Here is a 25,051-nt window from a genome sequence, read left to right on the forward strand (position 1 = left end):
TGACCACCCATTGGTTGACAAGGATTAATACTAAATTGTGCAAATGTGTAAATAATACCTGCACTTGGAATTTACTGTAGACCTTCGCCAAGTGTCATGGCTTCCATGATCCTATCAAAGATAACAGACTAAAAAGATAGAATCTACAGGATCTGCCTTGAACAAAGCCATGCTGATTTGGATCAAAGAACTGCATATCATCATTTATGAAACCTATTATGAAACATCCCATGAGCTTATAAATCACACTGCTAAGAACTACCAGTCTGCAATGTCTGGGTCTTTAATGACAGCACTTTTCTGCGCAGGTATCCCTTTGGCAGTCCTCTAAGTTTATTGTGCATTACCACTGAACAGGTGAAGTTTAAACAGGTTAAGAAGGTGTTGAGCAAAGCTGTATTTAGTGCTTACTAGGAGGCAGTCAGGCAGGCTGTCTGGACCCATGGAAATTGCATTCTTGGTCTTTAATATGGATGTTAGGCTTGATCAAGAGAGATTACAGATGGGAATGTGGTCAAATGAGTAACAGAAGGAACAGGCAGCTATAAGGGCAGGGTGAACATGGATCTGACCTTTTTTACAAGCATGTTGGTGGTAGAACTGACACTGTTAAAGAACGCTTTGTAGTTGATCTTGGCAGAAATGACAATTTGTAATTCATAGGCAGACTTAAAATTTTAACCGAGTAAGATTTTTGAAAACCTGTCTTAGATTCCATTTGTAGTGTGGGAGGGAGGTTTTCCTATACACAATTTGTTTATGTAGAAATTCCCTTGCGACACCCCACCACTGGCCAGTAATCAAGAAGCCTCAATCCTCACCACCAGCACCAGTGGGGGACATGCATTGAGAGGATGACAGGTACACACAGTATTTCCAGATGCAGCTGTCTGCACCAAGTGCAATTTCCCTTAAGAGCACACAGAGACCAGAGTCAGTTTTGGGCTGGTTTCTCCCTCTTTCTCCAGATCCCCAATAAGACTGGCCACTGGCACAGCTATGGTGTTGACATCTCAGCCGAGTGGCCAAGCCAAGATCTCCAGCTTCCACCAACCAGTGCTTTGTGCCCTGCCCAACACACACACACACACACACACACACACACACACACGGAAAGGAGAGGCCCACAGTGTCACCAAATAAATATGCAAGTACTCTCAGAACTTAACTATGTCTCACAATATCAGCCAGAATGAAAGAGCATGGCTGCTAGGAGTGGCCCACAGTGTCACCAAATAAATATGCAAGTACTCTCAGAACTTTACTATGTCTCACAAATATCATCCAGAATAAAAGGTTTAAATGTATTTAATAATAAAAAATAAAATAAGAAAATATGAAAATACCAAGTGCATAAATACAGTCTTCTTAATATTCCCTTTTCCCCACTGTAGTGCGATCTCAGAGTGAGAATATTAAAGTAGGGGGTGTGGGGTCGCAGCCCACCACATGGGGGATGCAAGCCCCCCTGCATAATTGTGTTTAGTGTGTTTTTTTTTTTTTTGGTTTAGGTTTTGAGTTTGTTTTTACATGAAAGTGTATTTCTGAAAAAAATGCACTTTCGCGAAAGTGAGGTTGTGAATTTACGTTTCAATGAAACATAAATTCGCTGGATCTAAGTAGATCCAAATATATATATATATATATATATATATATATAAAAAGATTATCCGCGTGATCCTCCAGGAGCGAAGGAGGGGGTAGGAGGGTGGGACACAAGAATAAAGGTGAGATGGACAACAAACATGGAACGTTATGGTGAGTACATAACTTGTTAATGTTATGTTGTCCTACCTTGCCTTAATTCTTGCTGGTTGAGACAGCGTCCCTAGCACCTTCATCCTTGGGTGGTTCAGGAAATCAGACTCTTCGGTACAGTGGATCCAAAGGAAGACTGGTTCCAGGAGGTCACGTCTACTTTGTAATGAGTAATAAAAGGTATGAGGTCTCACCAATGTGGCAACTGCACAGATAAGAGTCCATAGGAAGTTTAGCTTGAAAGGTAGAGGACGTTGCAAATACTCTTGTGGAATGGCCTTTCACTTTGCCTGGTAACTTTCTGCTATTATTGCTGTATGAAAATGAAATGCAGTCTTTAAGCCATTTTGACAAGAGTTATTTTAGAAACCGGCAATCCTTTCCTTTTATCCGAAAAGGAAACAAAAATCTGGTCTGACTTTCTGAAATCTTTGGTCCTGTGCAAGTAGAAGCAAAACTGTCTGTGTGCATCTAGTTGATTCAATTTATATTCTGCCTTGTTGCTACAGTTGGGGAAGAACACTGACAACTCAATAGATTGATTTAAATTGTTTTCTGAACAAACTTTTGATAAGAAAGCGGGATTAGTTCTTAAGGATTATTTATTTATTTATTTGCATTTGTTAACCGGGTTGGTCCAGCTGGGTAAGAATTACCCTTTTTCAGTGGAGAGCCTCTCGACATAGGGGGATACAATTTGGTTACTACCTGTTTATGTACCACACTACTGACAACACTACTGACAAGTTGCCTGTTTGAAATGCAATAATTCCTATCAGGGGAGAGTCCTGGAATGCCTGCAATGCATACAGCACCACTCTCATCTCTAGGACATTGATATGCAAGTGGTTCTCATGTTCTTGCCATAAGCCTTGAACAGTCTTTCACAGATAATGCCCCCCACCTGATCTGGGATGTGTCAGTGGTCAGTACAGCAGTCCGTTGCAGGAATACAAATGGGCAGCCCAAGAATAACTTTCGTTTGAAGCCACCAGAGAAGATCCTTCTTGCATGAATTTGTGATAATTATCTGATGTGACAGTGGTAGATCTTGCATGGACCAGTGGAAGACCCTCATGTGGAGACGTGCTAGAGGTACTAGAAGAATTGCTGCTGCCATAGTATCCAGAACCTGTAACACAGACCTTGCCTGAACCTTTCTTCTTGATATCAAGCTCCGGATTTGACAATATACAGACTAAATTCTCCCACCATTTTTTTTTAATCCAACTCCGCGCCTAAGAAAGTAATAAGCTGTGAAGGCGATAAGGCAGATTTTTTGAAATTTATTGTAATGCCTAGCTGGAACAAAGAAGTATAGTTTTGTCCCTCGCTTGTAGTGGTAGATGCTTGGTGGTGGTGGTCAGGAGCCAGTCATCTAGGTATGGAAACACACGGAATCCTAGACATCTCAAGTGAGCCGTAACCACTGCCATGCATTTGATGAACACTCTGGGGGCTGTAGTGAGACCAAAGGGCAGGGCTCAAAATTTACGTGTCTCCTGGATCGCCTGTCCATTTTTATATGGTTGTACATATCCTGGAGATCTACTGACCACATCCAATTGTCTTTCCCGAGAAAAGGGAATACAGACTGCAGTGCAACATCCAGAACATTGTTTTTTTTTTTTTTTTTTTTACAGACCTGTTCAATCTGCTGAGATCCAAAATGGGTCTCCAGCCCCCTGTCTTTTTTGGAACTAAAAAGAACCTGGAGTAAGTTCCGGATCCAATCTGGTCTGTGGGGACCTTTTGGATGACTCTATTCCAGCAACTTGTGTATCTCTGATGTTGCATAGTCCCTCTAACCAGGTGGAATATCTGGAATGGACTGATTTACGTGTGGGGGTGTGAAAAAGGATATATAATAACCTCTAGATATGACTGTCTGAACCGGTTTGTCTTGAGTGATTTCTAGCCAGGCATTTGGGTACAGTGAGAAGTGTCCCCCGACTGCCTCCAGAGAAGGACAGGTGAGCTTCCTTTCAGGACCACTGGAATGGCCTGCCAGAGAATGCATCTCTGTTACCCTGATTCTGCGGACCCCCTCTGCTACGAGGTCATTTTCCATTGTTACTTACCTCTCTGCCCCTGGGGGAATTTTCACCACGTGTGTCAGGAAAAACTTTTTTGGGATTTGTGGAACCACATTTTGCCACCTTTCTGACCTTTGGGATAAGGTCTAGTGGGGAAGGAAAAACGGACTCCTATAGCAGACAAGGTTGTCCCTTCCTGTTCACACACGGTCAAAGTTTCTTTCACTTTTGGTCTGAAAAGGGACAAGCCATCAAAGGGAGCAATGGCGATATTGCATAAACGCATCCAGGAATGTCTCCTTAAGGAAATTCCTGCACCTGCTGCCCTGCTCACTCCATCAGCTGCATATGAAAAACAAAACAATGTTCTGTGCCTCACCAAAGTCCAGTCAAATAAACCATAGTAAATATCCAAAAACAAATAAGACTGGACACTGCTCGAATACCAACTCCTTCTGTTTATTAAAAATAGACATACAAGTGATGAGCGCTTTCGGGCCTTTGCCCTTCATCAGATAAAGCATCTCCCAAAACCAAACATTTTAAAACAAATACAAACCAATAGAAAATCAGTAAAAATCAGTAAAAAACCCGCCTGTTCTTCAGCTGCATATGAAATCAGTCGCATAGAGAAGTTAACAACTGAGTTGAGGGTAGAGAGCGGAGAGGAAACATTATCTGTGATACCCGAAGCTACAGTACCCTGAAAAGTATCTCCCAGCTCTTTTAGGAGATCTCTTTGAAGTCTTGTAAAATGGGTCAAGTAATTTGGCGACCGCAGTGTAAATGCCACTGAAGAAAAAGCACACCTTCTATATCTATCCATAGTCTGTGACTATTTGGAGGATGGACAGATGAGGTCTCGGACAACTCCTTCTTGGTGGCCGCTGCCACCACCATCCATCTACAGGGACACCTTTGGTTAAAAATCCCTTTTCTATAGGAGCTGTAATAAATTTATTGGGCCTCCGCAGTATCTGGAGAATTCCAAGCCTTACGAGATATTACATTCATTAGCTGGACGTAGGGAGGAGACACCCAGGTGGTGGAAGGGCGAGACCCAAAAGCCTCCAGGTATACAGACTCGTCCTCTGAAGAGTTGGTGGGCTTCCAGCCACCACTCTGTTTTAGGAGCTCAAGGATGTCAGCAAAGGAGACATCCTCAGAGGGGGACCGTGGGGACCCTTCTGAATCATCCAGGTTGGTATCTGAAGTGACAGACTCATCAGGGGAGTCTATGTGCTTCCTCTTGCACAATCTCCTTCAAGGGACTTCTTCAAAGGGGTACTTTGGTGAAGTTTTGGAAGAGACTATGCCACCCACAGGGGCTTCCTGGTGCTCCGGGTCTCTATGCTTTGGGGGGGGGGGTGATGATTACACCAGCACAGGTGCCTGGGAGATGAAGTGAACCTGGGCCACACAGTGTAGCTGTCTGGGGTGACAGCACTTTCTCCATCAGCTCAAAAGCCCCCTCGGCCCGCTCTGAAGAGGTTCTCCGCTCCGAAAAGACACAGGACTGACCCTCGAGGCAAAGCAGGCGGCACCGAAGCCAATGTAGGAGCTGAGCTCAACCTCAACTGTCCGCGTTGACTCCCCTCCCCGGACCCAACGGGTGAACGTCGGCTCCTAGACTCCTCAAAATCAGATGGAACTGAGGAAGTCGAAGCAGATGTCGGAACAGACGAACCTAAGGGAGGTCTCCGTTCCGATGCCTTCACTACTATCGGACCCAAGATCTCTGGCTCTGAAACAAGTCAGGTCAGAGGAGGGGGATGGTGCTTTGGACAGTTCCGATTCCTTTGGGCCTGGAGGAAACAAATTTTTTGCCAGTGCCGGTGTTCAAAGCAGTCTCTTCACCACCTGCTCCACGTCACCATCAGATAAGCTCCTGGAAGAACGGGAGGATAACGAAGGAGATCTTGTCCTTTCCAAAATGGATGATCTCAAAGTGGGAGTAACCGGCTCCAAGATCGGAGACAGTCCTCTAGTCAGGAACTCTGCCGGCTCAGAGGTCACAGATGGAGCCAAAGAGATAGATTTAGATTTGTCAGAGCCAAGAGCCCTTGGTTCCAAAGCAACCACTTTTTTAGGTAGCTCTGAGGCCAGAGCCAAGACAGCAGATCTTCTACTCACTTTTTCAGATTTAGAAGGAGATGATGGTTTGGAGCTCTGGGATCCCTCTAAAGCTTCTGAGAAGGGAATGTTTAATAAGCCACTGACAATAAGCTTGTTTTTACACTCTAGCAGAACCCTGCTACTAAATCCATGACAAATGACGCACAGGTCTTGTAAATGGTGGGCACCAAGACAATAAAAACTGCTAGTGTGCCCATCAATAATCAACATCTTTCGATTACACTGATCACATTTTTTGAACCCCGAGTGCCTAGGTTCTTTATGCTCTTTTTGCTCTTTAGACATGACTGGAGAAAAAAGGCGCTACCAATAGCAACAATAATTAACTGCAAATTTAAACTTGCCAAAAAATGGCTATCACACTACAAGCCTAGAAGGTTAATGCGAAAAACAGTATATATATGTGCACTGCAAAAAACGGCTTTAAAGCAATAAAAGGTAGCCTACTAAACTATAAAAACACACCATACAAGTATATATAAAACTATATATCAAGCACTAAAGAACATATAGAAAAAAGCGATTAAAGGATCAGAAAATTATGAGAAATAATCCTCTAAAACGGATTCTCCTATACCAAACACACACACACATGGGGATAGGGGAGCAGCCTTCTAAGTTAAACGGGTTTGCAATAGATGGGGAAAGCTCTCCAAGGAAAAACGAGCTTGTGGAGGCAGGAAGCCTGACAAACAGAGGGAGTAAATTTAACTAAATATGTAAATCACACTTGTAATTAGTCGCACATGACAGAAAAAGTACGGACAAAGATTTTCCTGAAAAGGTTAAGAATTATGACAGAAATATATAACCATTAAACTACTTAGCCAACGAGCCAGCCAGAAGACACCTTGATTGCTTGAGTAGCAAATGAGATCTGGGTAATCTACCCTAAGTATCATGGGATAGGGGTAAGCCTCGAGCCCGAAGAAGCTTTCCAGCTTTTGTATTAGGCCGAGTATCGGTTCCGAACCCAACCAACCAGCAAGAATTAAGGCAAGATAGGATAACATAACATTTAAGGTTCTACAGAAACATTGCATTTGCTGCAGTATGTAAAAAAATAACACAGCAGAACAGACTGGCTTTACAACAAACTTCTTGGGAGTAGCATAAGTGAAGTGCCTGCCACTGGGAAAAAAAAAAAAAAAAGCTGAAGTAAGATAAATGAAGGTCAATTTTGATTTGAATTTTAGACATACTATACTAAAGCAAATACTATGAAAAGTATGGTAACTAGGGAGGAAGCTGTGGAGAGAACACCTATATTTGTAGAACACAGTCATTCGGAGGTGATATTAAAGCACTGTTTCCTATTTTTCAATGACATATAAAAGAGTGTAAATGAAGAATTGTGAAATTTAGACTGACATTTTTGGCTATACTGAAAGTATTCTGGATGGTAATGTGCAGATGTTTGACAACCCAGATGAAGCAAAATGGAAGAGGTAATTACTATACAGACTATCTCAAACACAAGTTGAGCAAACAGGCAAAGAGACTGGTGAGCTGCAGGAAGCAAACAATCTGAGAAAATTGAGCTCTGGGACAAAGCCTTCTTGAAAAGTACAGTCGTGTAAGCTGAACTTAACAGTACATGTTCAAATGATCAGCGATGCAGTAGCCTTAGCTATATGGGTTATACTTTGCCAAGGATATAATAGACAGACAGCTTCCAAAGCTTTAGGCCACTGTCATTGCGCCCAAACTTTTAAGCAGCTTGAGCTAGGCTGACTAAGACAACTTGGATGCAAAGTCCTTTAGAGCTTTCCTGCCGGGCAGAGAGAGAGAGAGAGAGAGAGAGAGAGAGAGAGAGGATGAGCCCTAAAAGTACAATGCTAGAAACAACAAAAATAAATGTTCACACCCTGGCATAAAAGAACACACCAAAAAACAAGGAGGGGGGAGGAAGGGAGTGGCTACTGGATCAGTAATCATTTGAAAATCTACTGTTATATTAAGTTCACCTTACACAATTGTACTACGCTCATCATACTGATCACTGCTGCAGTAGCCTTAGTTAAATAGGTAGATTGTCTTAGCTAACTATATTTGAGAGGTAGAGGGAGAAGAGTCCAGGAGCCTCGAAGAATGGTCCTAACAAAGCTTGATCTGGACCCATAGAAGGAATCAAACTTCTAGTGCATTGTAAAAGTATGTACAAAGGACCAAGTAGCAGCTTCTAGAATCCAACCCTTTCCAAAATGTCATGGATGAGGCCAAGATCCTGGTAGAGTGGGCCTTGACATGGCCTGGAATAGTTTTGTTATGGTGAGTACAATAAAAGGTAACAGCCTTAGACCACAATTTGGAAATAGTCTGTTTTAACACAGGTTGTCTCTTCTTCTAACCTTCACAAAAATGAACAAATGATCCAATGATCTGAAACACTTAGTTCTGTCAACATAGCACCCAGAGTTGCCTGCTGAAATCCAAGGTACAGAGTATCCTTTCTCACTCACTTCTAGGTTCGGGAAGAAAATGGAGAGATGGATAGTTTGGCTTAAAGTAAGCTCCAATAGGATTAGTTCTTAAATAAACGCTGTCCCTATGAGAAAAGATAGGAATGACTCACCATAAGAGCTTGCAATGCATCTAGATACCCTTACTGCAGACGACACAGCAATTAGTAAAACTGATTTCCATGTTAAGAATCGGACGTCAGCCAGATTAGCTGGTTTAACCGGAGCAAGTGTTAACTTCTCGAACACAAAATTAAGATCCCAAGGAAGGGCCACCAGTTTTCTTGAAAGCCTTTTATACAACCCCCCTCCAAGAACATTCTGACATAAGACTGCAATGCAGAAGATCATCCATGGGCAGACATGCAGAAATGGCCAATAAAATAACCTTGATAGAGGAACAGGGAAGGCTATAGAATATTAACTCACGCATACACTGTAAAACCAGAGAACAACTAGCCCTGAATGGGTGCATTTACATTGTTGGTAACAACTAGAAAACCCTTTTCCATTTGCTAAGATGTCATTTTCTAGTTGCAGGCCTTCTTACCTCCTTGCATCTTAGGAAAACTGCTAGCAAAGGCTATTTGCTTCATTTTTTTCTTGTGGTAACTGCAAATTGGACTGACCATAGAACTGGTAGTATGTGCTATGGTCAAGCTGAAAATGGTGCCTCCTTCTGGTGAAAGATAAACAGCAACTGCCGGTGAACACTACCAGTGCACAAAAGTTCTGTTTTGACAGAAAAAAAAAAAAAAAAAACAGTACAAAGCACTAAGCCAGGTACACAGAAGAAAAATAAAAATTTCTCCACAGAAAAAATACTGACAGGAAAAAACAAGTGCTCCATTTAAAAGTATGTTACAGCCTCGAGACAGACCCTTAAAACAAGAGGAAATGTATAAAACATTAACAAAATTAATAACGTCTAAGGAGTTATCCAGCTTATACCTCAAAATAATGAGAATGTAAAATGGATATAAAACACTACTGAATTTAAAGGTTAAAGTTCTACTCTACAGGTTTATAGTTCAGATTATTTTTGATACGTTATTCACATTTACACCCTGCTATGACTTGATACTGCTGTTTAGAAATATTAAACACTGTTGTATGCAAGATAAATATTGTTATGATGGTACAAACATAGAAAGGAAAAGGGATAGTACTGCCCAAAGGAAACTGTTTAAATAATTATAAATGTTTTTTTTTTCTGAATGACTAACAGCAATAAAGATGTTTTTTTTTTTTTTAATTAAATGCCTACATACATAAAATAAATAAATACCTTACCTGCTGAGTCATAACCTCTGTATTCCAGCCTCTGTAGTCCTCTAATCAGGGTTTCAATAATTGCTTGCCTTTGTTTTGGGATACGGTAATTTAAGTAAGCAAAAATTCCTGAAATAAAAAAATATGTATTAGAATATGAAACTTAAAAACAATCTGCCAATTAAATTAATAAATAAACTTTAGACATTGAATAAACAGGAACAGAAGAATAAACCAATAGCTATTAAAACAAAATTCTACTAGTATGGTACTAACTGACTGTGAAAAATCAGAGATAAGAGACACAGACTATAAATATCAATTAAACTTTACAATCTACTAATTCTAAGATGCATTAACTTAGAATAGAAAAAGTGTATAATTTACATTGTATACAACATTTTAATGATTTATCTACTCCCTGAGCAGGTAAATAATCTGATCTAGTAAATAATCTGATCTAGTCAGACGCTTTCAGTCCCAATCTAGAGACCATGAAGACAAAAAGAATAAATAGTGTAAAACAAGCAACGCATACACAACATACATAAAAACAAAGATACTACATTTCCAAAGGTGGTCTCAACAAGTTGTGAAAATGCAGGGAAAAAAATGAGACGTACCACCAAGGCCATCGTGAGACAAACACGTCAAGTTAAACAACATATTCTTTAATACAAACAATAAAAATCCAAGTAGCATAAAACAAAGTTCTAGGGTGGATAAGCACTTTTGGTAAAAACCTTCTTCAGATCCTCACCCATTAACCAGTAATTTTTCTTAAAAAGGGACAGATAGCCAATCAGCAAAAATCCAGGAACAAGCTGGACCAATGAGCTGATCATACTGAACCAACCATTTAGCATATCAAAATGACCAATAAGAGACTATCGGAAACTATTTTTTCCAAATCAGAGGCATACCAGTCTCAAAGCCATTCATAATAGCAGTTTCTAATCACAGAAAAAGAAGGACCAATCAGCAAAAACCCAGGAACATGCTGGACCAATGAACTAATCATACTTAACCAACCATTTAGCATATCAAAAGGATCAATAGGAGACTATCAGGAACTGTTTATTTCAGTGAAAAGCATGCCAGTCTCAAAACCATTCATCATAGCAGTTTCTAATCACAGAAAAAGAAAGACCAATCACCTTGAATCAGGAAGCTTATTAACTAATGGGAGACAAGTCATAACTATTCATTGTCATAGGAAAGGAAGAACTAATTAATTTTAGTCAGGAAGCTTGTCTTCCAATAGAAGTTAGACCATGACTATTCATAGTCATGAGAAAAGCAGCCAATAAAAACACAAACTGGAAGACGAACACCCAGTGAAGGCAAAGGGAAACCAAGGAGCGAAAAAATTCCTGTGACCATGAATAATTATGACTTGTCTCCCATTGGTAAAGAAGCTTCCCGATTCAAGATGATTGGTCTTTCTTTTTCTGTGATTAGAAACTGCTATCATGAATGGGTTTGTGACTGGCATGCTTTTGATTGAAAGAAACAGTTCCTGATGGTCTCCTACTGATCCTTTCGATATGCTAAATGGTTGGATCAGTATGTTTAGTTCATTGGTCCAGCATGTTCCTGGATTTCTGCTGATTGAGCCTTCTTTTTCCATGATTAGAAACTACCATTATGAATGGCTTTCAGACTGGTATGCCTCGGACTGAAGAAATAGTTTCTTACTGGTCATTTTGATATGCTAAATGGTTGGCTCAGTATAATCAGCTCATTGGTCCAGCTTGTTCCTGGATTTTTGCTGATTGGCTATCTGTCCCATTTTAAGAAAAAATACTGCTTAATGGGTGAGGATCTGAAGAAGGTTTTTACCGAAAGTGCTTATCCACCCTGGAACTTTGTTTTATGCTACTTGGATGTTTATGGTTTGTTTTAAAGAATTTTTTTTTTTTAATGTGAAGTGTTTGTCTCATGACAGCCTTGGTGGTACGTATCATCTTTTTTCCTGCAACGTATACACAACTGCAAAGAGCTAATTGAAGAAGGTTTGAAGATTAGTGCAAAAATCAGATAATGTACGAGAGTTGTGGTTACTTTTTTTTGTATTCACATGACCAATTTATTAATGTATTTTACTCCTGCTTCCCTTTGAAAAAAAAACAACTTTATAACATCTATAAATTAGGAATCAAAAGAAAAGAACCTCATATAAAGACATATACAGTAGCACAGTTGCAGCATGATTAACTTATAATCTGCAGAAGGCAGTTAAACAACACAAAGGCAGAGCAAACATTAGCGCACTACTACACTATGCCAGCAGTTTAATGCAATGTATTTAGCATGTACCATGAACCACTTGATCAAAAGAAATAAGCCACCGCTTTCTAAATGTACTACATATATAAACTTCAGTCATTATAAGCAAATACAAAAATGGACCATGCCACACAAAAGAAATAGAAGACCAAGGCAGACTATGAATTTTTAAATAAATACTTTGCCACAATAATGCAATTCTCAAATAGTGCTTTCATTTGTTTTACTGAAGGAAACTATTCAGTAATCTAATCTACTGTTTTAAAATAAATTTAACATTTTGCATCCTTTTTATCTCCACCTCCCCCTTACCCTCTCTCAGACTTGTGCTATGCCTCCTTAAATGCCTCCACAGATTGGATCTCCACTACTGATTGTGATAACTGTGTCCATGCAACCACAGCTATAACTATCTATGAAAAAACATTTTCACAGATCCAGGGAGTAGATGGTCCTCACAATATGCTGCTTGTACCCCCACATTCCTGTCAAAGGGAACTCCCTTCATATCTGTCCGACAGGATATCATGCACAAATATTAATTACTTTAGCTCTCTTCTGGCCTCCAGAGAGAAACACATCAACTCTTCTAATCATAAACATTTTTCTTTCCACTCCGCTCCATAGACCCTTTTAACATCTTTCATCTGAGCTCCGCTCCATAGACCCTTTTAACGTCTTTCATCTGAGCTCCTTCTAACACACTGAGGTTGCACTACTGCAGGTGTGGCCAAACAGAGCACACAAATCACTTTGCTGCTTCTGAAGTCCTCCTATCATTAGATTCTTACTCTTCTTGCAAACAGTAAACCACACACTGCAATAATCATCCACTGACCAACAGTGCCTTCACCAGGACATCTCTGACCCACCTTGTCAGGACTACAAGCAGAATTCTGTTCAGCCATCTTATTTGTGATTATACCAGAAGAACTCTTCATGATCCAGGATACTAATCAGCCCTTCTATCTGCCTGGGCCCTGAAATCTCTCAATCTACTCTTAGCAGTTTCAAACCCTAGGAGTGTAACCCTTCTCCCCCTTACTACAATTCTTTACCATCTGCCATTGTTGCTCATTCTCCCCCCGTGATATAACAATGGGCCAATAAACTGTACAGACTTGTCAGGAATCACCCCGTTTACCTTAAGGATAAGGGTGTTCACCCCATTTTTTGAAAATGGCCTTTGTTCTCACTAACATTTAGTGGCTACAGTTACACAGACTGCTAATCCTTCTCCATCCCTTCTTAAAAACACAGACTGATAGTCTATCACCATCCCACCTCCGTATCATTCTTAAAATGGACATTTCCATAAATGAATCCTTTTTGTCACTAAACTGTGTTTTAACGATCTACCTCCCCTTGGTCTCCACTCTTTACAGCTCCACCTCATCTTTCATCTCACACCCCTAGCATTACACAGCAAAATTATGCTAACATGTTCTATGTTCTAAGTTCTCCTGGTTTGTTCAGCTGTGTGTTTTGTGGTTTTTTTACTCTCCCTACCTAGTGTCTGGTACCTCCCCATCTTCTGCTTCAAGGATAATCCATCTCAAATCATAGTTTAAAGGTACAATTGTGGAAACAAAGCTCTCCAACACAACTTTGATCACACAACTTTGATCTCATTGATCCTTTTGCACATAGATTCTCTATACATCTCCCAATCTGTCATTGATCCTTTTGCACATAGATGGAGATGTTCCTGGGAATATAGCAAGTCCTTCTGCCAAGTCTCTATACATCTCCCAATCTGCCTCAAGCACTTCTCTGTCCACTGCCACAGTCAGTCATTACATTCCCTAATCTTCTCCAGCCACAAGCTTGAAGCTAGAGGCATCTCCAAAGTAGCCATCAACATAAGCCCCAGTACTGCAATTTTGACTGGCAGATTCACTTGACAGAGTCCTGCTGAAGAAAATCCTGATCAAGCAGAAGGAAAACAGAAGCTGCTTGACTCATGTTGACGTACGTGGGACAGGAAACCTAGAATCACAGATATTGCACTGAAAGAAAGGTCTGCCATATTTTGCTGCAGTAAAGATTAACAGGCACAAACTTCCTAGACCTAAGAGATCCCACAGAGTAGAGAAAGAGGTTCTTCAATTTCAGCTCGGAGGCCACAGAAGCAATGGCAGGTCTAACATGGACATCCCTGAACATGTTAAAATCATAAGGGGAAAGCAAAATACCTAAGGGACATTTTTTGTAGGGGAAGGAAAATATTTTATGGATGGCACAGGCTTGCTTTTCATATCAAAAAATGTTGTCAGGGTGAAAACTGAGGAGGAGTCCTCAAGGCCTTGGAAACTGGGATGCCTTTGTGCTTTTTGAACTCTCTTTCTATTAAGGCAGAAGGCTTGCAGGAATTTCAAATTTCACATTTTTCTGCAAAGCTCATATACCCAAGACATGTCCTGAGAGAGAGGAACTTTATAGCCTCAGGCACTTATTTTAAAACATTTTACTATACATATTGTCCAGAAAACATCCCTAAAGATGGAGGAAAAGTATGAGACCCAACTATTTATAACAGCCTAATCTAATCTACCACATAACTTAAAACAAATGTAAGCAAGCTGACTAAGATGGCCAGACAGCAACATCAACCGCTTCAACAGAGTGCAAGAGGGAAGGTAAACTACCAAACTACAATGAAACCACTTACAATTAATGAAAGGAATGATCTGAGTTTAAGCTAAAAAGCTAGAATAAGGTGACAAAAAACATCTAAAACACAGAAAATGTATGCAATAGTCTGGGGTCCTTTTTTATTCAGTGATGGACTTAAAAACAGGTTGAAAAGATTTAGGCAAAACAGAACACTGGGGAGAAAAAGGTGATAGCTATCACAGGAACGTTTTCTCAGCCAGGCTAAGCCCTACCAAATTAGTCTTGAGTAAAGGGAATAGAATAAAAAATATTTTATAAGAAAATATTTAGAAACAAGGAAACAATTATATTTCTTGAAATCTCCTTGAACAATATATGCCATAGCTATACTTGCTTGCACAGAGAACAGTTTGACATATTTATTTGCTTTTATTTACAGGGTAAAATCTAACTTATCAAGATGTTGCTGCTGTGGAGAAACTCTAGAAATTAATTGACAAAGGAAAGTCTAGTTGTGTAAAATCTTACCATAACTTTAGATGTCCTTCTCTTCTATATGCTGCTGTATCCATAACATGAGGGAGTCTGCTTCTGGTTGACTTGTACATCCAGCCATTTTACAAAACATAGTTGCTACTGCGAAGGTATGTGCAACAGCCCGCATCACTCAGTATATGTCAGCCATAAATGGACACTGGGCATAAAGTGGACGTCAGCACGCGCCTACATCAGAACTGGATGCCGCCAGAAACCAGCGACTATGGAGTGAGTACTCAGGAGTCAGGCAAGCGTCAGGGGGAAGGCAAGGTGGGAGACTATACAGTAGCATATAAAAGAGAAGGATATCTAAAGTTATGGTAAGATTCTACACAAGTATACTATGTCCTTCTATTCTCTATTCATAAGCTGATGTATCCATAACATGAGGGAGAGTGCAAAAGTTCATGCTATTAGGAATTGGGTGGAGGAACAGAGACATTTTCCACAAAGCCATGAAGAATGGTCCTGGCAAATCCTACTCTGTACCTGGAAATAATGTCCAACTTATAGCGTTTGGTGAAACTGTGGATAGATGACCATGTAGCTGCTTCTAAAATGGCAGCTGTATCCAAACCATTAAAGAAGGCACCAGATGAGGACAAAGCCCTAGTGGAGTGTGCCTTCACTGGGAAGGGAAGCCTTTTGCCATTGGCTGTGTAGCAAAATGAAATAGGTTTAGAGATCCAGGAGGAAATGGTTTGTTTGGAAAAAGGGTGTTCCAGGGCTCTTGGGTGATAGGAGACAAACAGCCTATCAGATTTACAGATGAATTTGGTCTTGGGCAAACAATATCGGAGTTGTCTATGTACATCCCAAGGAGTGAAAGATCCTTTCAGCAGAGGTTTGAGGCAAAGGGAAGAAGATAGGAAGATCGATGTCTTGATTCAGGGAATGGTCATTAACTACTTTGGGCATGTAGGACTTGGTTAGTGCACAAGCAAACCCTGTCCTTGTGGAAAACTGTGAAAGGGGGAGAGGCCATGAGGGCTTGCAGTTGGCTGGCTCAAAGGGTGGTAAGGTCAGCTTATCCCATACAAAATGAAGATCCCAAGGGGGGGGATGGGCTTCCTTGGAGGTCTAATGTATAGTACTCCCTTTAATAAGAGCTTAACTTCCAGTCTGGAAGCTGGGGGGGGGGGGTGAGAGGTAGGCATACTGAGATGGCAGATATGCGAGCTTTAACTGAAGAGTATGACAAGCCAGAGTTCATCAGTTCACACAGGTAAGACAAAACCACTGGGAGGTTCTACATTCAGTGGTTGAATATTTTGATTTAGACACCAAACAGAAAACCTTTTCCACTTGGATAGATAGGATTTTCTGGTAAAGGCTTTTCTGGCCTTTTGCAAAAGCTGAAGCACGTCCTCAGTGTAAAGGTGTCTGAAGGGAACCAGCACCTATTAAACCCACAGTGTAAGGTTCAGGGTGGATATTTAGGAATGTATGAGAGGACTTCTGTGTGAGCAGGTCCATCGGGTGGGGTAACTTGTGGTGACTGCCCTTGACTAGATGATGTAATAGGGGGAACCAATGCTGCCTTGGCCAAAAGAGGGTCATCAACAAGATTTGAGGTTGTTCCCTCTGAATCTTTAGGAGAACTTTTTGTAAGGGGGGGGGTGCATAAACGAACATCACCTTCCATGGGAAGGAAAGGGCATCAACCCTCCATGCCCTGGGAGAGGGTATCCTGGAGCAGAAGGTTGGGAGTTGGTCTGTTCATGGGTGAGGCAAAAAGATCAAACTGAGGCATACCCCATCAATGGACCAGGTCCAGGAACACATCTCTGTTTAGCATCCATTTGTGGGATTGAGTCATGGTCCTGCTTAGAACATCTGCCATTACATTTTCTGCAGAGGTTTACATGTCTCTGTTGGTTGATTACCATGCTTTTAGGGCCAATCTGCATAGGAGGTAGGATTTGCCCCCCCCAGTGTGTTGGTGTACCACAGCACAGTGTTATTGCCTGTGTACCATCTCACCATACCTGGTAGAATCCGATCCTTGAAGATTTGGAGGGCCAATGTCAAGGCTCTCATCTTCTTGATATTGAAGTGTTCCCTCTGTTGGCCCAGGGTCCAAGTGTCTCTCACTCTCAATTCTCCAAAGGTTGTGCCCCAACCTGTGTTGGAAGCATCTGTGTACAGATCCTGGTTGGTGAGAAGGGGTTGCAGGGGAAGACCTGGATTGGCAGAGATCTGTGCAACCCACCAATGTAGTTCCCTGGAAAGGCAGGGAAGCAGGGGTACCATAAACTCTAGAGGGTGCAAGTGTTGTTTCCAGTTTTTCCTTAAGTACCATTGGAATTTCCTCATGTGCAGCCTTGCTAAGGGTACCATGGGAATGGTGGAGGCCATGAATCCCAGCAGCCTCAGAAACTCCCTGGCTGACAGGGCTTGGAGAGAGCGAGACAGAATCTGCTGGAAATAGATGTGAGGGACAGAACCTAGTCTGGATGGAGACAGGCCATCATTTGTCCTGTTAAAATCTTGCATCCTAAGAACACAAGATCCTGAGAGGGTGTCAAGAGAGGATTTGTAAAGGTTTATGGTGAACTCTAGGTGTCTCAAGAGGGAGACAGTGAAGTCTTGACGTTGTTGGACCAACTGTGGGGACAATACCTGGATGAGGATATCATCCAGATAGGGGAAGAGCTGGATCCCCTGTATTCTGGCACAGGCAATGACTAGGGCTAGACACTTTGTGAACCCGCTTGGGGCTGCAGAGAGACAAAATGGCAAAGCACAAAACTGAAAATGCGTAGAACCCACAGAGAAATGAAGGGATTTCATGAAAAGAGGATGGACTGGAATATGCAAGTAGGCATCCCTTATATCTAAGGACACAGTGAAGGCCTGAGGGAGGATCAGGGGAAGGAAAGTAAGAAGCGTTAGCATCCTAAAGGAGGGGACCTTGAGGAATTTGTTTAGATGGGACAAATCCAAGACAGGTCTCCAGGGACCTTCTTTCCTGGGGACCAGGAACATCCTGGAGTAGAATCTTTTCCCTCTTGGTTGTGGAGATACCTTTTGAATTGTGCCTTAAAAAAGCGGGGTCTGCAGAACTGGGGGGGGGGGGGGGGGCACTTGGTCTCAAGGGGGTTGAGAAATGCCTCTGAAGGTAGGTCTGGTTTTCCACACCATGAAACAACATACTTTTACTATTGAGAGGACCCAAGAATCATGAGTAACCGGTTTCCAAGCAGGGAGAGACACATGGAGAGGGGTGTGTCTGGGCTTAAAGCCTAGTAGTCACAGACTACTAGGCTTAGCCTTAAAAGGCTACTTTTGAACTGGACTAGAGGGAGAAGACCTGGAGAGGGTCTGCTTCCACTAATCTTTTTTTCCTTTGGATGGCATGTGTCTGGAAGGCCTTCTCACAAAGGTAGCTTTAGCTGGATAGTTCCTCTGGAAACGGGGAACCAGGGAGACAAATAAGTGCTGAAGGTTATGGGAGTTCTTTACCCTTCACCTGAAGGGCTTTAAAGAAGGTTAGCAGCCAATGAACCAAACAAAGCCTTGTTATCCAAGGGAGCATCCATGAGTTTTGACTTAATGTCATCAAGCAGAGACTGTAGCCTAAGCCAGGAATATCTCCTGATGACAGACCCTGAGGCTGTAGCTCTTGATGAAGCCTTCACTGCATCATAACTACTACACTTGGGAGTGTCTAGTAACTTGACTGCAGGAGACCTTAGCTTTTGAATCAGGAAGGTCATCCAACTGTTTAATAGCATCAGTAAGAAGGGCCAAGGAATATTTGGCCATATGAGTTTGGTACTTTATGGCTCTCACGGCTAAAGTGGCAGAGGTATATACTTTTTTGCCCACTCTTTCCATTATTCAGCTTTCCTTATCCAAGGGAAGTGGGGGGGGGAGGGAGTTTGGAAATTTTATCTGCAGCCACAGAAATCATGGATGGGTCCACAGAAGGAGCAAGAGGAATTTTTCATCTTCAGGGACTTTATAAAATCTGTCTGGGCACTTTGGTGTAGGGGGTTGTGAATCTGTGGCTTTAGGGGCAGCCAGGAAGGCATCCAAAAAGGCAGGATGCACAGGAGGAACTGCAGAAGGATTATGGGACTCCATTTGTAAGAGGTCATAGTACTTCTTGAGTCTCAGTAACCTGACTGCAGTCCTACTTAAAGCCCTTCGTTTGCACTACTGTTTCCCCAAAGGCAATGTCTTCCCCGGGGGAATCTGTTCCATTTGGCTCCTCCTCTGGAGAAGCACACCCCAGAGGGAAGGCAATTTGGGATGTGCAAGTCAAGGATTCATCCCCTGAAGAATCCTCTTCTTCAGAGGAAATATCAGCTACTAGTTTGCCCTTAAGAGTAGAAACTGAAGGGGTCTGGGCAGGGGCAGAGGCCTGGTATAATGCAAGGAAGGGATTAAGTAGGCCCCGAGTAAAACCTGCCAGTCAGATGCCTGGTCAGACGTTACAGAGCATAACGTTTATTATAGGTTTTGATTTTTGCTTCTTCTTTTTGGGAGAATCCGACATAGAATTGTCTGTTATGCGATGCTGGGAAGGAGGCCCAGATGCCAGGCGGCACTCAACAATATCAGAAATAACATCTTCATGGATGACAACTGGGGAAATTCCATGTGGGGCCTTAGAAATTATAAGCCTTGCCCCCCCCCCCCCCAGTGCCTGAGTCGGACCCCTGCAACTCCCTCTGGGATGTGTTAGCAGCTTCTTTGATGGCTTGTTCCCGGGTACCTGTCAATGGAAGGTCCACGGATTCCGACTCAGACTCCGGGCCTTCACCAGCCTCGAGAGGTATGGTCGGAATAGAGGGCATAGCAATAGGATCAGGACAAGATTTCTTGGTCTTTTTTTGTTGGTGGTTCTTCCGAGGTTCCTGATGTCAGGTCCATGTCCTTGGCTAATTGTTTCAAGCACTGATTCTCTAGATACAATTTTAATGCGACAAGACGGCTCCTAAGGGTTTTGGGAACAAAAGTCTGACAGATTTCACAAGTGGTGTTGTCATGGGTGGTCGTGGTCTTGGCCTAGACAGAACAGGCAGAGCTCATGTGAGTCTTTATGTGGAATCTGCCTTCCTCACAGACACTTACCCTTTCTACCTGAAATTAACCCACAATAGAGTAGCAAAAAGGTAACCAAAAACCCCTACGAGGTACTTATTTCAACACGGAAAAACACAAAGTCACTTCTCCAAGCGAACGTCAACTGGTAGTCACACAGGTGGTAGAAAAGTACTGAGGTAGGTGCGTGCTGACACCCACTTTATACCAAACGTCCATTTATGGCAGACATACGCTGAGTGGTGCAGGCCACTGCATGTACCTTCACAGTAGCAACTAACTTTTGTAAAATGGGAGGACATACGAGTCAACCAGAGGCAGACTCTCTCACGTGATGGATGCAGCACCATATGAATAGGAGGACATCATAGCATGCACTATAAACAAGTGCCCGCAGCCATAGGTCTATAACTTTTACATTAGGTAAAAATTTAAGAGAAGGTTTGATAAAAGGTAAATGAAGAAGTGATCTATGAAACTATTAAGTCAATCCATTGGGAGAAAAGTGAAGGTACTTTGGTTTACAAGTTATGTGTTTCAGTTTGGGGCAGTAAACAGGAAATTAATTCAATGACCAGAGATTGACAGGAACATCTCTCTGTAGTGAGTCCTAGAGTTTGTGAATCCCTCCCTTTCAGTGAAGTGGATTTCTTTTTTTTATTGGGGGGGGGGGTTGTTGTACACTAAAATGGTGCAGTGCTTGTGAAACTGAAGACTGCAATTTGTAGTTGCCAGTCTGAGATGGCCGTCAAGAAATGGAAATGTGACTATGTTTATACATTTGAATAGCTGGGACCCTGACAAAAGTTATGCTCTTAACTACACTGGGGAATGCAAGCTCAACATTTTTGCTTTGGAGAGGGTTAGTAGGTTATATTCTCTTTGAGGGGAAAGTTATAAAATTACAGATCTGATCAAAACTGACTAAAGTGAAGAAAGACTTGACTTCGAGGTTGCACTAATTAAGAATAGATCATCTTCTAAAGGAATAAGTAAGACGCTCTTTTCAGTTGTGTTTCTTCCTTCTAGGAAAACAATTATTTTTTATCCCAGTAGAGATGTGTGCCGATCACTTTTCATTTGTCTGTAGGTGGCATTAAAAATGTAAATTAAGAGAGTCTAACCAGTTTAATGGAATCAGTTGCATTATATATTAAAGCAATAACCGATGAAGTGGTGTGGTATATTGAAGATTTACTCATGGTTGGTGAGGTTTAATCACAAGAATAAAACCCGAATGATTAAATAAAGCCAACCGTGGGTAAATCTTCAATATACCACAACCACAGAGTTGGTTATTGCAATTATACAATGACATTTAAGAAAAAAACTACTTACTTTTCTTAAATAATGTCTTTGTATAACGGTGCATTACTGTTCTTCCACTGGTTGTGGTACACTGCTTCCCTGTTTTGATGTACTGAGCATGCGTATGGGACTTGCGCCCCATGCATACCCAGTACATCAATGCTTTGAAACGGAAGCAACGGAGAAAAGAAAGTCTCCTTTGCTCCGTTTTTTATTTATTTATTTTTTTGTTTAAAAAAATGTTTTGAAGACTTTATACCAATGGAAAAAAGTCCGGGCGACCAGACCTTTTTCTATCGGTATATTGTGGGATTTACAACGGGCACACTGGCCAATCAGCATGCACATTTTGGAATATTAATGGGGGGGTCATTGCATAATATTTATCAACTGGTTGTGACTGATGCCAATTTATTATGTATGCCAAAGATCTTTTTTTTTTTTTTTTTTTTTACATTAAGGAGCCCATTCATTAGTTGAAACCAGCATGGGATTTAGTGAAGGTCAGCCTCAAGTTACTTTTTATTATGGTGTGGGAGGGACCGGATCTGCACACTGTCGTATCATCTGCATAAAGGGTCATAGGTAGGTGTGGCAAGTCAGTAGTCATCTACTGACACACACTCTATTCAAACATTTTATCCAAGAGGTCTTACTGAAAACAACGCATCTTGTTAAAGTTCATATGTTTTATGAACACGTACACTTCCGAAATATGTCCATATCCCTGGACTTTATAGCTGGCAGAGATGGTAGTTAATGGAGGAGCAGAATTCCCGTTTACTGTGCACAGTGAAAACCATAATATCAGATTTGGGAGGATGGAAACTACAGTCCGCCTTCTGTGGTACTATGGGCACAGTATCAACAGGCTTCCAAATGTAGTTAAATCAGTAGATGTGTCCTCCAGAGGTAGGACAATCTACGATCTGTGATCCACAAAAGAGCATACCACTGAGCATTCTCAGTGGAGGATAACCTGCTTCTGAATGTTATCCTTTATGGTAGTCATTTCAGAATTTCTCCATAGTTAGAGTCTTGAGGAGGACCCTACCATCCTCCATATCCTCTAATAATGGTTCTAACTGATGGTAGAAGTGCTGTGTTATAGCCAAACTTGTTGTGAACCTTTTAGTCACTGATGATCTTAACACACGTCACAGCAGCCCCCAGATGATCATAATCCATAAATAGATGTTGTACAGAGGGGAATGCAAGCTCAACAAATAGCACAGAAGGCTGCAGGCAGAACAATCCATGATGTTGCCTAGGCTCGCACTTGTACTCCACAAAGCAGCACAGTGGCTTAGTTAAAGCAGCACTATGGCTCAGTGGTTGAGATTTTTGCCTCAAAAGCACCTGGATCCAGAGTTCAATCCTGACTTCCAGTCACCGTCTGAGTGGAGTCTGCACATTCTCCATGTCTGTAGGAGTTTCTCCAAGTACTACAGTCTCCTCCCATATCCCAAAGACATACTATTTGACTGGCTATAGCAAATTGTCCATATTAGTAGTATTACATTTACCTCTGTTCTTGGGGCTCAGGTGAAGGCTGAAAGGGTTTAAAGACAAGTTCGCCTAACTGGTTGGCAAATGGATAAATTAAAAACTTTGCATCATTTTAATTTCTTCACATCTACAGACAAGAAATGCAAGGGCTTGAGATGCTTTTCACTTTTATCTTTAGCTTTACTGGGTTGTGATGTAACTGAAAAGGTAGACCGAGATGCTTTAGATTCCAAGGGCTGCTGTTCTAACTTTTGAAACTTCTGGAACATCAAATAGCTTTGGAAGATCTTGTGAAGATGATTAATTGCATCATTATATTTAAGCAAATGAGGCATTGCTGGGTACCCTAGGGCACATCCAAACAAGCCAAAAGTGACTGCCAGCAGGTGGAACTTCCTTCTCATACTTGCACTTGCTGGGAGATACAGCGACTGAAAAATGGGCCTAAAGACCATGCAAGTTCCAGGGTAGGAAATGGACAAAAAAAGCACTTCTTCAGCCAAAGATGATAAAGACAGGTTAGGAAAGAGACTCAGGAATGATACAATTCAAATTTTGTGTATACCCATCAAAAACTCCACAAAATATGAAAGCGTAGCCGGGGCCATCAAACACATGAGAAGTTGTTGTAGCTGGGATACAGAGACAGAGAGACAAAGGTGACAGCAGTGCATTATAGGACATGGAAAAAGTCAAAAGTTTTGTGTGCTAAAGATCTCTAACACTTGTATTAAGTCTTAGTAGCTCATGTAGCTGCAGCTTTGCAACTCCGCATTCCTCCGAAATATTTCTAAGAATTTTCTTCAATGGAGCAGCACATTAAACTGCACATATTCTAAACAGCAATGAAACGAGTTTAGTAAGAAACACAACCCCAAATTTTAGAGTTACTGTAGTTGTTTACTAGCTGCACAGTGTTGCAGTTTCTACTTTTGAGATAATACCACATGAGATAAACCAAAGTGAATTTTCTGAAAGAGCCAGGTCTGTGGTCCTTTGGTAAGTAAATGCATCTCACGAAAACAGACACTGAAACAGAAGCACTTTTTAAACTTTGCTCTGCCTATCTATCCGACATTACTTCTAAAGTGAAGGAAAAGATACACATAGTTTATTATTTTATATTTTTAAAAGGTGCACCTTTACATGGCAAATGGCAGATTAAGATTCATCTATAAATGATATAACCAAAAACACCACTCCAATAATTGTGTCATTAAGCAAAATAAAAATATGAAACTTCTGCATGGACATCTACTCTGTTATGGTAGAAAAGAAGGGTGCTTCACAGACAAGCATCCACTTGGATACTTATTTTTCTGATTTGTTTGATTGTAAGTAACATAAAATGGGCTAGGATTTCAAACTGTCAGCATGTTTTAGCTTAATAAACCTTTGCTGAATGGATACGTCAACTTTTGCTAAATGGATACGTCAACAAAGTCAAAGTGGAGATAATGCCATTATTCAAGGGGGAAAGTGTAATACAAGGTTGTCTTTTTGCAAGAGCCAAACCCCCCTACCTGGGCCTTCATCCATGTTGGTGGAGACAAGCACACCAACACTGGTATATTTTAACTCACATTGTTTGTCTAGGGGGTATAGCCACTCTATCCACATAGTTGCCACATTGCAAAAACAAAGCTTTCTCAGTATCAGCCATACTGATGTGCCATTACCCTAATAAATTATCTTTGATGTACTCAGCCTTGTTAGGCTATCCATCAGCAGGATAAAGTAAATCCCTTAACTACATCACAACCCACACTGCATAAACAGCATTGCATTGTTCTACAAACTGGAATACAAAGGTAAATAGAAAGCTCTTGAAACTGTATCAATCTTTGTAATATAAAAGCTGAAGCCCCACAGATAAATATATTTGCCGTAGAAAGATATGAAAGCAAGTGCAACATGGAAAGAAAGATAAGAAGTACAATATAGAAAGAAAACAAAAACTCAAAAGAAGATTAGATTACAGTGACCTCCGCAGATAATCCCATTTATCCTGTGGCAGGGAAGTATCAAAACAACTACAAAGCTACACCTCCCTGAAGCATCAACTCTTTCTGAGCT

At 41.4% G+C, this 25,051-nt stretch overlaps 1 protein-coding gene across 1 annotated transcript in view; it reads right to left on the bottom strand.

Moving 5' to 3' along the window:
- The window catches only part of LOC122789348 (glutamine--fructose-6-phosphate aminotransferase [isomerizing] 1-like), a gene marked incomplete in the record, with an annotated part of 1,275,423 nt that overhangs the window by 1,060,792 nt on the left and 189,580 nt on the right, over positions 1-25,051 (bottom strand). Inside the window, 1 exon segment of the mRNA XM_044056728.1 lies at positions 9,686-9,793. Coding sequence (XP_043912663.1) covers positions 9,686-9,793 — 108 coding nt within the window.

The sequence above is a fragment of the Protopterus annectens genome, chromosome 14.part0 (genome assembly GCF_019279795.1).
Source record: "Protopterus annectens isolate FY-2018-M chromosome 14.part0, PAN1.0, whole genome shotgun sequence".
NCBI lineage: Eukaryota > Metazoa > Chordata > Ceratodontiformes > Protopteridae > Protopterus > Protopterus annectens.